Raw genomic sequence first — 18,343 nt, 5'->3', positions numbered from 1 at the left:
ATCGTTGAATTTCAACGGGATCACGATTCGCGACGAAGACGCAAAAGAGCAACGCTATTATCTCTCTCTCTCTCTCTCTCTCTCTCTCTCTACAACATTTGGAAAATTCATCTAAGGGAAAATGCAGTTAAACTCGAAATGATTACTGCGTAGATTAAACACATACACATAAAGAATAAAAAAAATAAAAATTCCTTTTCCAAAAATATATAAATATAAATTATTTGATTATAATTTCAACCAATTAAGAAGAAGAAACCTCGTTAAAATATTGACATTAATAATTTTGAGTTTTGATTAAAACAAATCTGACGTTTTATAGGAAATGAATTTTTCCTTTTTCGTCTGTTTTCAAATGATTGCATGAAAAATAATAATAAAGTAGAAAATGGAAAAAGGTGTGAGATAAAGAGAAATAGATAGACAAACGAAGAGGATTGAACTGAGCCAGGAAGTAGAATTCTCAGGCAACATAATGTCGTTCCATAGAAATTTATCACCGAGAACGAGTCCTCGTGACAACCATACTTGCGTGCGACAACGACAAATAGGTGCTTAGGTCCTAGAAGATGTTCCGTTCGTGAACAAGCCTAGGACTCTCTATAGGTTCTTAATAATTGTACTTTCCAGTGTCTTTTCTCTTATCTCTTTATAAACTATACGAACAACGCGAGCTATCGTTCAAATAATTCTTTTCCTTCTTATTTTTCTCAACACGAATTTTAGTACTTTGAAGAATAAGTACTTACAAGAATAAATACTTTGTCTTTAACAATTTTGTAATATAAAAAAAACCAAAGTTGGTTGATACGTCATTTATTTTCTAATATTTTTTTTTGTGTACAAAATCACTTTTCTTATCCAATGAAAAATCGATTCTTAATAAATCGTGATGTGTTTACATTTTTATTTAAATTAACGAGTAGCCGATCGAGATGAAGTGAAGAAGTGAAGCATACATAAAAAAAAAAGAGAGTGAGAAAGAGAAGTTGATTTAACACGTTCGAGTCAGGATGTGCAACCGGTGATAAACGCATGACCGTATCCGTCGGTCGGCTTGTACCACTGCTTGTAAAATTATCCATTTAATTTAATTTAATTTACCTTCGTTTGATGGAAAGAGAAAAAAAAAGTAAAAGTAATATATATAGCCCCTTCTCGTGAACCTATTTAAATCGATCAAAAAAAAAAAACTTAAAGAGAAAAGTGCAAAGCAACAAGATGTGGATTGAGTACTCGTCATTATAATCGAATTCACCTAAATCGGTGAGATGAAGAAATCAAACGAAGACACTAAAGGGGTATGGGGGTGGAGGGAAGAAAGAGCAATCATGGGAATACAAACAAAAAGTATAAAAAATAAAAGAATATACAAAACGAAGAAGTGGTTACGATGTTAGGTGAACGAGAAAAATAGAAGGGAGAGAGGAGAGAGAGTTACGAGAGAGTCCGGACTCGTTTGACAGTGAGGTGTCGGGTGGTCGGTGCCGGGTAAACTCCCTGTCAACTTGTCAGAGTGTCAGCCCACGCACGTTGGCATCGTAGCGAGAGAATCGCGTCGCACAACCCAAACGCGGGCTCTCGTATGTTAGCTGAGTGGATTCACACCGACGCATTGTTTCAACTTAACGTAAGTGTACGTAGTATCCTCTGCTAAGAACGAAGAAGGAAGAGAAAAGGATGATACGAATGCTAGATTTATACACATGGACGTCATTAGTCGTAGGATCATCCTGGACCAATCCTTGAAACTTAAACACACCTCTCTTAACGAGCAGAGAAAACGATCTCGATATGTTCTAAAAAAAAACAGCGTTTCTCAACTTATAACAGGTGACCCAATTATTAGATAACGTTTTATTTCTATTAGATTGAACAATCATGGCTATTATCTTTATGGTAATGCAAAATATCGGTACAGTATTCGAGACTTAGGTCATGTTTTATCTTTGATCAGTTGCAAAATTATTATTGTTATCTTTAGGATTAAATGAAGTATCGTTTGTTTAATGTAATTGATTATACATTGTTCCTTTCATTTTCATAGTTATCAATATAGTTGATTATCTGTCAAATATAAATGAAGCCTGCAATATCTTTTATTTGCATCCATTGATATTTAATCCTATAGCACAAAAGATGCTTTCGCGATATCTGATTTGGATTTGTTTAGTATTTAAGAACTGTTTCGTATCAATAGATTATTTAGGTAACAACACAATGATAAATCGAAAGCTGTGAAAGTAGTCTCGATTAGATAAGATAAACAACTCTTCTACGAAACACTGGCGTCATGATAATTTCTTTGATTGTATTTGTTTAGTCGGTCATTCAATCGTATCACTGACTAATGGGTATGGACCCTTAGAGGAGAGAGAACGTTTCTATAAAAGGCCATTAATAATAATAATTATTATAATAAAAAGAATAAGGCATGAGTTTATTGCGTTCACTTTCTGTTTTATATAAATTACTATAAAATTAAAAAAATGCATAATTTCATTTATTCGTATAATACGATATAACTCGTTATTCAAAGAATTTAGGTCATAGTACCGTCATTACAAACAAATATGTTAGAATAAATTATAAAAATGGAATGATAAACGTTGTTCTAAACGATAGGTGGTAATATTCACATGTTTTTTCTATTAAATAAATACGCCTCAATATATCATATAAAAATTATCAAAAATATAATATTAATAAAAGAAATTTAGATTTCTTTCTAGTAATATTTAAAAATAAAAATCTCTCGTTAACTCGTTAAAAGAAAAATAATTATTTTTAATATCTCATTGTTACTGCCACGTGTATATTTTATAGGAGTGAAATTTTTAAAATTACGTAACACAATCATTAGAGAGAAATTATAGAGAAAGAGAAACAACAACGTAATATCTTTATTTCAATACCTGTATAATATAACGTTTCACCTTCGAATTCTTTTGTCGTTAAACAGTAAGAGGAAAATAACTTTTAATCATTTCCGATTGCACCAGATCGAAACTCACTAGAATTAAAGAGAGAAAGAATGAAAAAGAGAGTGAGTGAGAGAGAAAGAAAGAGAGAGAGTTCATCGACGTATCGTTCGAACGTTATAAACACACGGCCCCAGCATCGGCTTGTTGAGATTTAATATTACGCTAGCGAGTTCTCGATTCTAATCTACGCGAGAGCTGTCCGTCGTCCGGCGTTCATTGTGAACAACCGGGGTAACAGTCGTTTCTAATCTTTTTCCCCCGGCTGACGTCAAGAGAATATATTTTTCTAAGCAATGGACCGGTTCCCCGTCGAGTACTAACACTCGCCATCATGCATTTTACCTCGCCGAAAGGCTAAAAGGAAAGAAGTTATACGAAAGTACTGTTGTTAATGCTACCAACCTGGATTACACTTTCATTACAATTACATCGAGAGTCCGTGCTACCGGCCTCAATGGTTACGCGCTACCGTCCTACGAAGGCCTCTCTGTAATTTCGTTTGCTTGACTCTAAGGTGTGGCTGCCGCGAGACGAAAAACGTTAAAACAACTTAACCACGGTATGCATCTATGCAGATACGCAGTATACTATACACACATATCTAGCTTGGGGTATATATTTCATGAAAAACAAAAAAAGAAAATGAAAAATAAATTAAAATTTAAGAAAAAAAATGTTATATATAGAGAGAACGTTCTATAACGTTAAAGATTATCTCAAATAGATAGAATTACGCCCTGGGGAGAACGAAGCAAGAGAAGAGATTCCTATCAAAGTTCGAATATACGTCGTTGCGACACACTTTCCAGGAAGCAAGCGAAAATCCGTGTCGACGATCGTAAACCGACGTAGATCGATTGAATCTACACATACATACATACATACATATTATAAGTTAAGTTCTTCCTAACTCCTATACAACCTTATAACTACATTCTTATTTTTCTTCTATACTTTTACGCTTAGATAGATCATATACTACGATCGACGATCAAGCGAAATTTTCCAACGTTCTATACGGGTATCATCGACGTTTAATCGGAAAAATTAACTAACTACATCCCCCGGATTCGCGTCCCTTTTTCCCTTTATAGTTAGTCGGAAATTTCGCACACCGAGTAGTAGGAGTATGGCATATTACTACGATGTTAGATATTATCCGGTAACTCATCTTAATTGACCTCACCCTGGGAATGGTACGTCGGTAATCGTTGAGATTAAATCGAAGCTTGATCTAGCATGAGTTAAAGTAAAAAAGAGAAAGAGAGAGAAAGAGAGAAAGAAACAAAATAACGTGTATGATAATTCAGTGAGTAACCAAATCCTGCCGGTCAACAGTCGCGCACCTGTTCTCTATACTCTCTCTTTCTCTTTCTCTCTTTCTTTTTCTTTCTTCCTCTTTTCTTTACGTTCTGTTTTCTCTCTTTCTCTCATTCTCGGACGGGTCAAGGTACGTCTAGGCTGTTGGGAGGCCGTTTACCCCTTATCCCGGTATACAACGCACCAGGGGCCCCTCTTCTCTTCCATGGCCACGTTCGTGTACTACCCACATATCTCCAATAATCTTGTTTTGTCGTAAGAGAGAAAGAGAGAGAGAGAGAGTGTGTGTATGGACCTACGAACATCATTTTTCTATATTCTATATAAATACATATATGCATATTTTACATGTATTAATACTATTATAGTTATATACTTACCAACCCAAGTTAAAGTTTCCAAGTATGAAATATACGATGACTACGTAATATCGCTATTATTCATGATAATACATATACTTATTTCTATTTGTGTCTTTCTTATTTTTTGTTTTGTTTTATAATATAACTAATATATAAGTGAGTTGACGTCAGACCAAATTCCAATAGGCGAATCATGAACAACGGGGCACGTGAGTATTGCTGTTGCTGCTGCCGCAATTCGAAAGGCTCGAGAAAATCTTTACACGTGCGTATTGTTGCTAACGTTTCTAAAGAAGGGGAAGAGAAGAGAAAGACATGAGAGAGAGAGAGAGAGAGAGAGAGAGAATAAAAAAGAAAGATAGAGAGAAAGAGAGAGAGAGATAGTTTCATGTATGCCTCAGGGTCCAGGCGTCGCCGGCTATTTCTGGTCCACGTTGTTTGTCTTCACGCTCCGATGACTCTATGACGAGAAGCCGAGAAGTGAACTATAATTAATTAAAGCGTACCTGCCTGTGTTTGCTTTTACTTTGGCTTACGCACGTTCGTGATGATCTCTCTTGAAGTTACATCCAATGTATTGAATTGAAAAGAAAAAGAACATTTTTAAGACTATTTTCTTTCTCTCTTTTTATTTCATTTTTTCCTTCTTTGTATTTATTATAGTTAATTATATGTGTGAAAAAAATTTTATCTAATAAAATACTTATTGGGGACCAGTGTTAACGAGTTTCTTGTCTAATCTCGTTCAGGTTAGATTAAGAATTTTTTTTCTTACATATTATCGAGATCTATTTTCCGAACTAAATGACGAAAATAAGATCGAGTTTTGTGGAATGATAGGTGAATAACCTGTTATTATACCTGTTTAATCGAGATAAATTTTAACGAAAATTACATTCTAAGTGTAACCGATTTATAAAGTCTAAGGTATATTAATTGACACGAGTTCTTTTTTTTTACATTTATATTTATTTACCTGTGTATTGTGTATACTTTCATGAAAGAATATTCATAATGATTGGAACTTAAGTTAGAAACGTCATAGAATGGTATTTTATTATCGATATTCACCAGTTAGTCTAACAACAACAAGGTTGGGAACATAGTTCATCAAACATTCTCTCGATATAGGAAAGATTAAAAAAATTAGTTTACGTACGTACTTACGTATCTACTTATACTTTTCGATCGACGAGTTGCAAAGCTCATAAAGAAACCTAACATAGACGCCTTACAGTTGTTTCATCGTCGAGATCCGATCTTTAACGTCAATATAATACAGCGATAAAGTGTTTAACACGATGTTGTAGCTCGAGTCAATTAGCATCGATGGCGCGAGGTGCAACCAACGTTTTGCACATATCTTAGTAAATGAAACTTTGAATATCGTTTTGTAAATTGATGAAAAAAAAAATTTCAACTATCGTAATAAAACACATTATTCTAAAGTATCTTTTGTCCTGATCGTATCAAAAAAGAACAAAAACATTCAAATACACACTTTTTGTAATAAACTTCGTAACGAGTCAAAAGGTTTTAGCATTAAATAAAAGTGACTATAAACGATTTGTAGATACAATAGAAAGATTCTTGTGTGTGTGTGTGTGTTAAGTTTGTATTATAAATACTATAATAGTGATAGAGAAGAACAAACTTGCATATGTATATGTATGAGAAACACCTACAAGATATCGTCGTTGAGTTGCTTCTCGATATTCCTTTGGGTTCTCCTGTGTTCACCAACCCCCTTTTTCTCTCTCTCTCTCTCTCTCTTCTTTGGTGCATGCGTTATAATCTCGATATCCCATATATTCCCGTACAAGACGTGCCTACCCATTTTAAATATACCATCGTGTAATTCATAATAAATGACTTATAAATGCGATGTACTTTTTGTTCTGGCGTTATGCGTGGAGCAACCTTACCACATCGACTTCTCTCTCTTTCTCTCTCTCGTTTTCTTTCTCTTATTCTCTTTCTCTTCTTAAAGAAACTTATACACGCATGTTGCACGCACGATATCGCTCGTGCGCATGCGCATACACGGAACGTGTACAGATCGGCGCGAGATCCAACCCGACACCGTCGAATAAGCGCTTGTTTCTTGCTTTATTATGTGTAACGCGCATTATAAAAGAAAAAAAGAGAGAGAAAGAAAGGGTGAGAGAGAGAGAAAGAGAAAGAGAAAGAGAAAGAGGGTTCGAACGCAACTTCTACCCCGATGATTTAGATAAATTAAAGTTACCCGCGGTGAACGTTGATCTTCGTATAATTTTTCCTTCCTTCTCTTTCTTTCTTTCTTTCTTTCTTTCTTTCTCTCTCACGATTACTTTCGCGTCTTTCCCGTCGTCTTTCTTCCGCTTCAAAGTGCATCTTTTAATATCGCGTGTCGATGAAATTTCGCTGTTTTCCGATCGGCAAAGAGAAGATGTACGACCGTACGTAAATCTTGTCGCACCGAACCAAAGTAGACGACTCAGCGTCGATATATTTTTTTCTTTTTGTTTTTTTTAATTTAATCTCTCGATTCTTTGCACGCGATGGCGTGACTGTTTTCGACATCGACGAAGACGAGGACAAGAACGAGGACGACTATGAGGACAACGACGAAAAGTTGTTTTAAGAATCTATTCGTTACGCTATGATACTTAACGACATTTTCCAATTTGCAAATGATTTCTTAGAGACAAACGATCACAACTCGTTAAATGTTATATTATCAATTAATGATAGAAACGTTTTCATTATTAATATAAATCTCAATATTTATTTAACGTTTAACAGTGTGTTTCGTATTAAATTATTTAATATCGATGTAGAATTTTGTTGTTTTTGTCGATAATTATAATTTTTAAATGCAAGATAAAAAGAAAAATAATTCAGACCTTTTTATAGATTATAATTAATAAAAGAAGTAAAACTAAAACTAGTAGTTATGGATAGATATCGTTGAAAATTTATAGAAGTAGACAAAAAATATGATTTATCGAAATTCTATGCTGGCTAAACGTGTCGATATATTTGTCGGTGGTGTTCAAAAAACGTTCTTGAAGAATATTGAAAATAAAGGAGATACTACTCATGGCCGTCCTCGTTGTCGTCGTCGTCGTCGTCGTCGTCGTCGCCAGACGATATGTTCACCATGGAGAGAAAGTCTACGGGCTTCTTGCGTACCAGCAGGGGTGCGATTAATCGTCGTAAGCAATCGCTTATATCCTGGAATTTTAATTCGCAGTCAGTTAAGATTGTAGCTCTTTCTCTCTCCCTCTCTCTTTCTTTCTCTCTCTTTTTTATTTCTTCTATAAGAAAAAAGAAAAAAATGTATAAAACGTCCAACGTACCTATATCGTAGAAAAAAAAGAAATAAAAGAAACAAAAATAATGAAATTCATAAGTAGCCAATGATCTTCTTAGACGATTACAAAATCATTTTTATTTTATTCCTACGAGTTTAGAGCTACTGAATTATTTTTCGTGACTATTAATACAAACATTTGCGTATTTTCTTGAAAGATTTAAATCAATGAAAGAAATTATTTCAGTTTTGTTAATTGTTAAAGTGTCAGCAGTATTTAATACAATTAGAAATAACGTAATTATTTATATATTCTAACAATCATCTTATTAAAATATATAAATCAATATATGAATCAACTTGTTGAATTTCAATCTAATTTTTAGGATTTCTTTTAAAAGCAACAACCGATTTGCTCTTTCTTAAATAAATCTTTAGTTTTTCCTTATTTGTTTCATTTTATTATTAACATCATATTTCGTGCTTGTTTCGAAAGGAAGTCACTTTACATAGCAAAAAAAAAAAAAAAAAAAAGAGAAAAAAAGATTCGACGGAACATCTTCCGCGCCCGCGTAACGGTTTTACGATCATATTCGCGTAGTGAATACTTGCGAGAGAGCGAGCGATCGAGTCTCGAGGATTCCGTTTACTTCCACAGCAGGACGCCAAGCTAAATAATGCAATAACCTAAGAATTATGGCAAGTTAATGATACTTTATGTATAATTACGTATCTGCGTTACGGGTCGCACTTTTCTACCCTCCTCATCCTACCACTACCCCTCTCTAAGTCTTCTCTTTCTTTCTTATTTTTTTCTTTTTTATTTATCGCGTTCTCGTAGGCGTCGCGTCGAAGATCCTTCGTATAAATCGTTCGACGAATCTTTTCTAAAATGTGCGCATCCTCGGTTGAAAACTTCTTTTTTTTTTTTCCTTAGGTCATATTAAAACCTCTCGGTGGGCATTACCGGCTAAACGAGAACTTGGATCGAGCTAACGATAAACGTTATTAACGGGCCGGTAAATGCTTTGTTTGTGGAAACTTTATTGGATCGTAGAATATCTGTGCGTTAAAAAGAGAAAAAGATATAGACAGAGTGATACAGACTGAGACAGAGTGTATGTATGTAAGAGAGAGTGAGAGAAAGAATGGGCGTTTCACGGTAAACCGATTAGCGAAGCTCGCTCGAGCGTTTAATACCTTTCTCGCGATTGCTCGTAATTCGCTCCCCTATCTTCGTTCCCCGATCGCAAAATTTCAAGTACGTCGGTGCATGCAAGAACGTTAAGCGGATTGCCGACGAGACTTGTCACGCGATCGAAAAGAGTGCCTGGCTACCCTTCTCGTAACTTTGACGAGAGAATTTCTCGTTACCTTTTCCTTTTTTTTTTTTTCTTTTTCTTCTTTTTCTTTTTTCTGACACGAGAAAAGAATAGACTGGATGGGGTGGGGGAAGATACCACGTGGCAACGATGCTAAAAAAAAAGGGGGGAGAAACGTAATTTTTCGAAGAAGGACGTCGAAACTTCTACGAACGAGCCTTTGACGGTGACATGGTGGGGAAAGGAGGAATACGAAAGATGACAAGTCCAACTATTCTTTTTTTTATAAATATTCCTTCTGATACTCACCGGTTTTTTTTTTCTTTCCTTTAAGAAAGTACCACACGAAAACAAACAAACAAACAAACAAAACATATATTTACGATCTGTTTTAAGAGAAAGAAAAAAAGAGAAAAAAAGAGGGGAAAAATATAATATTAACGAGCTCATAAGGAGTCTTTCATTCGTACAAGAGCGTGTCGATAAAAAAGCGTTGCTCTTGAAGAAGGGAAAGATGAAGAGGAGATGGAGGAGGAGGAGAGGGAGGGATGGAACACATTGACGAGAGAGCAGGTTGCTTGCTGCCAAGCTTGGTGTGTGCCTTTCGTGCTGCACCTCCGAAGATGTGGAAAGAAATCGCTAAAGTTCGACGAAGAAGGAACTGAATAAATAAAGAATGAAAGAACTCAAGAGAAAGAGAGAGAAAGAGAGAAGGAGGACAAGTGAACGAGCTAGCGAACGAAATGGTATGGGGAGGTGGTAAAGGAGTAAGGGGGAAAGAAAGAGGGGGGGAGCCTGTAATTTATAATGTGTAATATGTAAAGTGGTAATGGACGGTCAGTTGTAGTGGTCGCGTTCGATGCAACCTGGAACTGCAGGTTCAGAAAGATAGAGAGAGAAAGAGAGAGAGAGTGGAAGTAAGCAAGCAAGCAAGCAAGCAAGCAAGCAAGCAGGCAGGCAAGCAGGCGGACAGGCGGGCAGGCAAACAGGCAGGCGACTGGCCGTGGAGATGTTGCAAGGGGGCCCCAGGGGCGTCGAATGGGGTACCAGTCCCCGGGAACGCACTAGCGACCAAGGGATGAAGAAGAAAGAAAGAGAGAGAAAGTATAAAAGAAAGAGAGAGAAGGTAAGAGAAAAAGACAGCCACCGACCGCCACTGCTTGCGTGTCGAGCCTTAATGAATGCAAACCACGATCCAGAGGCAGCCCGCTCGACCTGTTGTTTTCCAGTCCAGATAGCCTATAATTTTTATTGTCACGGGAGAAATAGCAGCCTGATGGAGGCACGGCTTATCTCGCTCCTCGTTTTGCGTCCCCGGCCATGTTCCATGCGTTTTGTTGCCCTCTCTTTAGCCCTCTACCTCTACCTACCTCTTTGCTTCTCTCTTTCTCTTAGTTACACGCACTATCTTTTCTCTTTTTCATCTCATTCGCATCTTCTCTCATCTCAGAGTCTCCTGTCTCCTTCTCCCCCACCTCATCTTCCTTCAGTTTCTTTCCAACTCTCAGGCATCCTCGCTCCCGATTATCCTCAACCCTTTTTCAATCCAACCTGAATGAATATATATCAGTGAACAAAACTAAACTCTAGAGTTTCTACAACAACAATTTTAAAATTATTTTCCTTTCACATATTGTTGAAGAGAAAATGCGATATTCGTTCTATCTTAAATTGTCCTATACTTATCTACTATGTTTTTATACGTCCATTGAATGGAATATGAAATAAAAAAGGAAGAAAGATAGATTGTAAGATATATTTATGTGTGTATGTGGAAAAGAAAGAAAGAAAAATTGGAAGGAGGAAAAGATTGAAAAAAGAATTCCATCGAGATGCATCGAAGAAACGATAATCACTTTCGAGAAATCGTATCGAACTGAGAGATCTCTTATATCGATGAAGACACCATCGAATTGCTCCCATAACGATTATCCGAACTTGAAGTAACGATTTCGTGAAATTTCCAAGTATAGGAATGAAAGAAGCGCGCACTTCTTCTTATTTTCCGTATTGTCGAGAATCACTAACTCATTCGAATAACTTCGTGGAATTGTTCGATGAATACGTTACTTTCATGACGTATATTCGCGATATCGATGATGACAGATGATGAAAACGTACGTAAGCAAAATAACGGATTCGAAGAATTTCTTCCATCTTGATTGATTCAATCTGAATCTTTGATCAAAGTAACAGCGGATAATCATTTACGTGTTATTTGAAAGAATACAGAAAAGGAAAAAAAAGAATCATTATAAATGATCATCAACGATCTTCCGATTAATACGTTTGCAATTTAAAAGATAATCTTTTATTAAACTTAAAACACTATCTTTTCATATAATCTTACTACTATCTTATAACGAATATCACTAAAACTCGAATTATTTTAATACGAGATCAAACGAGTTTCATGGAAAAGTCCCTAATAGAACTGCTATGAATAATAATAGAGGGAAAAAAATAAAAAAGAAAGGGTTAAGAGGGGGGATCGTTTTACGCCTACGGATCTTCCAGTTTTGCGTTCCTGCGTGTCTGTAGTTTATTCTACATAGATGATGATGATGATGATGATAATGATGATGATGATAATGATAATCATCATCATTTTCTCCTCCTTTTTCATCATCATCATCATCCTTCTCATTCTCATCATCGTCATCATCATTATCGTCATCTTCATCGACTTTTCCTCGCACGGTGTGTGGACGTATACAAGCAACAAGAAATTCCACGTAGCCCGAACGGTATAGCAACCGCAGGGCAATCAGCGTTAACAATGTTTTATTGTTACGTCACGGATCGAGAAGGAGTACACGTACGAGACGAACGGACAGCCGTGCATTAAGCTTATCATAACGGAGTGCCGTTAAGTCGCCGTCAGGTCGAACGAAGAGTAACTCGCGTTCCGTGAAAATGAAGAGGGACGGCCGCGAAGTATTTCATCCTCACCCTTCAGACCCCCCTCTTTCTTCAATCCCCTTAATAAAACAAGAAAAAAAAAGAGATAGAGAAAGAAAACAATTTAAAGTAGTTTCCCACGAAGAGATTTTGTGTTACCATCTGATATTGTTTTTATATATTAAATATGTTATATATATAGCATGTTAATATTATGAATCATTCAAACGTGATATCGATAATTAATCAATTATACGAATTTGACGTTAAAATTGCTACGTCGTTGCACCCATATTCGTTGTCATATTTTATTTATCGAGATGTTATTTATTATAATAAAGAAATGATAAAAAAGGAAGTGTATAGAAGTAAAATAAATTCAAACGTGACTACCGGAATGTACTTTTTAAATTGTTAAGAAGAAGTCTGACAAGTTTCGTTACTTATTTCAAGGATACGCTGTCCATCGTTCATTCTCTTCTTACATACGGTTAAATGTACGACGCGTTGTTTCGTTCTCGTGAGATGGGGGGTTATGGTTGTACGGGGGTGGGGTAGCAGAGTGAATAGTCGATGCAAAAGGGCGGTATGCTTTAACGGAATCCCTGCCCTTCCCCTCGCCTTCACCGATACCATATACGTATCCATCATACACGACCTCGTGCGAGAAAAAAGTGACAAGCAATTTATAACCGAGATAATTACAATATCAAGTACCAACCTTTTAATGTATATTTAATAATCGATAACTATCGCATCAGTTCGATCGATCTTTTATATCGAATCAACTCCCTCGTTGATTTATAATATTATTTTATGCAGTATAACATTATTTTACAATATAAGGATTACAGTATAAGAAATGAAATATTGTACATACATATATAGAAATATTTATTTTTGACACGAGTAATAATATTTCCGTTAGTGTTTGTCAATCAATTAGAGCAAAATTGTTGTCTAAAGTAATCAGAGAAACCTCTCGTGAGGTTTGTAGTACGGGCGTTGTTCTCTCTGGTATAGTGAATGACCAAATCCCACGATGAAGGACTAATTGGCAAACATTGACGTAACATACGGTACGAGCGTGAAGCGACCAGTTGTATCCAAAGTGACCTTTGTTGACAGGACGACCTCGAGCTTCGACAGAACGAACAACGCGCATACGATATTTCCCACAAAACGTTGGCGTACACCTTCCAATCCATTTGCTTTCCCTCATTCTCTTTCTCTCTTTCTCTTTCTCTTTACCTCCTGCTGTTAAACGGTCGATCCACAGGTATTCAACGACGATTCATTGCCTTCGCGCTTAAGTAATACACGTCGAAACGCGGAAGTCCTTCACTATTATTTTGTAAGTGAATAATATTAGCTTGTTAATAAAGTAGACACGAATCTTTTTTTTTCTCTTAATTCATCCTAATAGTACATGAAAAGCTAAAGAATATATTTATTTATTCAAATGTAATAATCTTGATATATAAAAATTCAGTTAACATTGTTAATTTCCAATGAACTTCGAAACTACTGAACCCATCTTAATGAAATTTTGTTTATTTTGTGTGATTTTTTTCAACTTAATACATAGGATGGTTTTTATTGCAATTATCTTTATTTCTTATTGCTAATATAATGGTTATGTAGGTCCTTAGGTACTTTAAGTTTTCAATAGGTGGCACTGTATTACAATTCAATTATTTCGGTAAAACTAACCTTACTTTTTATATCTTTTCGAGTATTATTATTTAATGTATTCTATTCTAATTGTGGTATTATTTTGTGTATCGTTATAATTTATTAAATAGTTTAGAATTATATTAAATCAATAGTAATAATAATAATAATAATAATAATAATAATAATAATAATAATAATAATAATAATAATATAATTGTTTATAGATTCAATTTGAAAATAGAAATACTTTCTTACTGGTATATATCATATACCTAGTATATATATATGTATAGTATCATCTCTTCGTAACATCCGTTTTCGATAATCTCAGAGAGTTCTATCGTATACAAGGTGTAATCCTTCGATACGGCAATACGAAAGGAAGAAGTTTTCCCCATCGTCAGCGGAAAATACGATCGGTCGTTACGCATCCGCAACGACGATGATAGTACTATTACCAGTTCGATCGCTGAAAAAGCATTTATTTCACGCTAACAGCCGTCTCTCTTCGTACGCGTGTCATCTATCGCCAAAAGGATTTTCGATAATCTCATGCAAATTGTTAAAGTTGTCTCGGGTACCATTAGACCGAAGTAATATGATTTCCTTGTATAAACGTTTCGGGGTCCACGGGTTTTCGAGTATAATATCGGGTGCGTTTGACACGGGCTTAACGCGTTCGATTGGGGATCGAGAGAAAAAGGAAGGACTGGAAAAGGAAGAGAAAGAAGATGGGATTTCAACCCCTCATTATTCATTAAAGAATCGTCCTTGAATAGCTAACGATCTCACGGATTTTATCGGTCCAATTTTTCCTTACAGTTTTTCTTTTTTTTATATAGATACTTCCAATAAAATATTAATGATCGTATAATAGACAGGTTACATACCGATGTATACATATATATATATATATATATATATATATATATTTTTTTTTTTTCTTTTTATATTTCTTATTTAATCGGAAAAAGTTTATCGAAACTTCTCCACGAGACAGTAATCGTATATCAAAAGGTTAAATGATCGAAATCTCGGACCATCACTATCTTATTACAAGAAAGAAGTTTATTTTTAACCCACTTTCCATCTCACGAACTTAGCGAACTATAGTAACAGCAATAACAGTTACCACCTTTGGAGCTTATGGCACTATCAATCATTCGTTTTAATTGCTAGACAAATGGACGTATTAGGTACGTTCCGAGAATAATAAATAGACGTTGCACTTCAATATACTTAATATTCTATTAACTTAGCTAGTACTACTTACGAGTACTCGACTCGTCTTGAATCTTTTTATAACCGGTGAGTACGTTAGTTAACTTCATCGAAATTCTGAAAAAAAAGAAAGAGGAAAAGAAAGGAAGAAAGTTTATGGGTACTCTTTCGCAACTTCAAATAGTATAATACAATAGAACATCTATGTAAGAAGAAGAAGAAGTTTCTCTTTTCTTACTTCTCACTTCTCTTCACTTTAATAACACACATCGAATCCCCGGGTGTAGGATCTTTTAAGGAAAGGCATAAACGATGACGAGAAGAAGTATCTTTTTTTCATTCTTTCTTTTTCTTTTTCTTTCTTTTTAACGGTATCCTCGAAAATGGTATTCATAATTATACAGTTGCGACACGGGCATTATTTGTTTGGAATTGTAATGGGGAATGAGGAGGAGTAGGAGGAGGAGGAGGAGGAGGAGGTGGGTTCACCGTTTCGTTTCGAAGCAAGCCTGGTGTCTGGTGCTTTGGTATAAAACGTTTAATCGCCGTATGCGAAGGAAAGGAAGATGTCGTTTACGACCGATTATAAATCGTCGCTTTCTCACCGCGTTACGCTCCACCATGTTTTACTTGAACGATTAAATTTCGTAGTCGCAGCGGGTTAACAGTCAGTCAGAACGATAAAACGACTGGGATATTGATCGAACCTATGCCATGACTAGATAAAGAAAGAAAGAAATAAATGAAGAAAAAGAGAGATGATTATTGTACTATTCTAGGAATTCTAATGGTGCGAGAGAGCAGTGTAAAAGACGAGTCAAAGAAATCTCAAGTGATTCATATGATTTATGCTAACTATTCCCGATCGTTATTGCTTAAGGCTAAAGACTTCTTTTTCTTTTTCTTACTTTTTTTTATTTTTTCTCAACTATCTAGCTTATACTTATTTATTATCGAGTCATTACTAACTTATAATATACGATAGATGTAGTAAGAACATTTGTTTTTTATTGAAATTAAAGTATATTGTAAAATATTATATTAAATTTATATTTACTAGGATGCTCTAGATATACATTGCTGTGGCATTGTTATAAAATGTTGCTTTAATATAATTCTAAACTAATTAGTAAATTATAACAACAGACAAAATAATATTACAATTACAATAGAATACATAAAATAATAATATAATCGAAAATATATATAAAACAAGGTTAATTATGTCATGTAAACCTGAAAAAAACGTATTACGTTAATATATCGAATTAATTTAATTGTAATACAACTCTATCTATTGAAAACTTGCAGTAACTAAGGACCTAGATAACCTATAAATATTAAATCCTTAAATTGGCAATAAAAATGAATTCTATATAATATTGAAATAACAGATACTATCTAACGATTCATTTTTGACAATATCATGAAAAATACATTGATTTATTTAGTTTAAAATAATGTGGTGTAAAATAATTGATATACTAATTTATCTTAAATTTTGATTTATTGTTAGACCCCTTTCATAATCATAGACACATATATATATATTTTAACGAAGGAAAATAATAGAAGGTTTGATCATAACGGGTAAGTCCTTGTTGCGTTAAGTCCTTTCACGGTCCAGCACCTAACCGAAAACGGGTGGGTCGTGCGAGCAAGATCGTTGCATCTCGCAAATAATGCAGGTTCGTTGGCCTGCTGCCGGATTCTTTTCTTTCTTCGTTTTTCCATAGCTAGCATTCTCTCTCTCACTCTCTCGTGATTCTCCGAGCTTGGGTTGGTGCCGAAGAACAACCGAGTTTTTGTCGCCCCATTGTGTGCTGGAGCCAAAGTCGCAGCCTCTTCTCTCTGTGCTCTCCCATTGTGCACATTCATCAGCGTATTCATTCATTCTACGAGCATTGTCTCATAGCTGTCCTCGCCTAAGGTGCTCTCTCACTCTTTCTCTCTCTCTTCTTATCTTTTTTTTCTCTCCTTCTGTGGTTTCCTTATTCGCGCTTCGAGTCCGGCATTATACCCCGCATTAGAACCGCTCTCCTTACGAAGGATAGAAAAATAAAAATAAAGAAGAAATAAAGGAAAGGAAAAAAGATGGTGGTGGTGGCGGTGGTGGTGGTGGTGAGGGTAAGGGTGAAAGGAAAGATAAAGAAATAAAAAAGGGAGAAGAATATAAAAAAAGAAAGAAAGAGAAGATAAAGCTTTGAGTCTGTCGGTGGTTCACGAGTGCGAGTCAAGTGCCGGATTCTTTCCACGCGTGATTCCCTTTGTATTCGAAGTTCCGTTACTCTTATCGATCACTATAATAACAATGTACTCTCTCTCTCTCTCTCTCTCTCTCTCTCTCTCTCTCTGTCTCTCTTACTCTCTTTCTTGTATTAATTCTGACATAATTGGAGAGTAATTACACGATGTGATTTACTTTTTTTTTTGGGTTCCCCACGTAATTTATATTACGCTTCGATAAATTCTTTCTTATTTTTTAAAAAGAAATGAATTCGATGGGGAATTTTTTTTTTAATAGAAAATTATATCCTCAGGTTTATTGTATATTATAATTATTATTATTGGATCTCAGGTAGAACGGTATCGCAAAGTGGTTTTAAATTTTCATGCAGAAAAATTACAAATACGTTTGAATGTTGTGAACAACTGACGGTGTAATCATAATCTATCTAAATAATGTATTCAATTATATTAACCATTCATATATTTAATCGTATCGTTATCATGCTGATTGACATTTTTCGACGGGTAAAAAAGGCTAACGTAATCACTTCTATGATTGATTTTCTTAACATGTACATAATTAATAAAATGTTATTACTTTGTTCAATATTTTTCAATAATGCTTCTCTTTTTTTTTTACAAAAATTTCTACAATAATCCAAACGATTAATAAAACCTTGATCATACGATTATCTTCGAGTCATTTGTATTTTAATAGAACCTTATTGTTAACTACGATGATAAGCGAATAAGAAAGATATAAGCGAATAAAAGATATAATAAACAAAGCAAAACAAAACAAATACATACATACTTGAAAGGTAAAAGGACGATCATTCGATGGCGTTCTCTCAGCTGGCATTCGCATTATGCGAAGTCGTTAACGAGTCGCGAGCATGAGTCACTCGATAACCCTTGAGAGAGAGAGAGAGAGAGAGAGAGAGAGAAGAAGATTCCGAAGGAACGAAGGGAGTGAACGAAAGAGAAGTATACATCGAATAAGAAGCCGCGAGATATATTCACGTTTAAAAG

General features: G+C 35.1%; 1 protein-coding gene across 4 annotated transcripts in view; it reads left to right on the top strand.

The window, feature by feature from the left end:
- Sox102F (transcription factor Sox102F) overlaps positions 1-18,343 on the top strand; it is a 313,951-nt gene that overhangs the window by 12,996 nt on the left and 282,612 nt on the right. The window contains exon 1 of one of the 4 annotated variants that reach the window (XM_089172841.1): positions 10,278-10,409. The exons of 2 other annotated variants lie outside the window; for them this stretch is intronic. In XM_089172841.1, coding sequence (XP_089028967.1) covers positions 10,293-10,409 — 117 coding nt within the window. In that variant the 5' untranslated portion in view covers positions 10,278-10,292. Of the gene's footprint in view, positions 1-10,277; positions 10,410-18,343 lie in introns of those variants that run through there. One more of the 4 variants, XM_089172831.1, reaches the window with a different exon arrangement.

Source organism: Polistes dominula, unplaced genomic scaffold (assembly GCF_049000335.1).
Source record: "Polistes dominula isolate Pdom_NZ unplaced genomic scaffold, Pdom_raw_medaka contig_28, whole genome shotgun sequence".
In the NCBI taxonomy this organism is placed as follows: domain Eukaryota; kingdom Metazoa; phylum Arthropoda; class Insecta; order Hymenoptera; family Vespidae; genus Polistes; species Polistes dominula.
The sequence above is the reverse complement of the archived record's forward strand: the minus strand, read 5'-3'. Positions and strand labels throughout refer to the sequence as shown.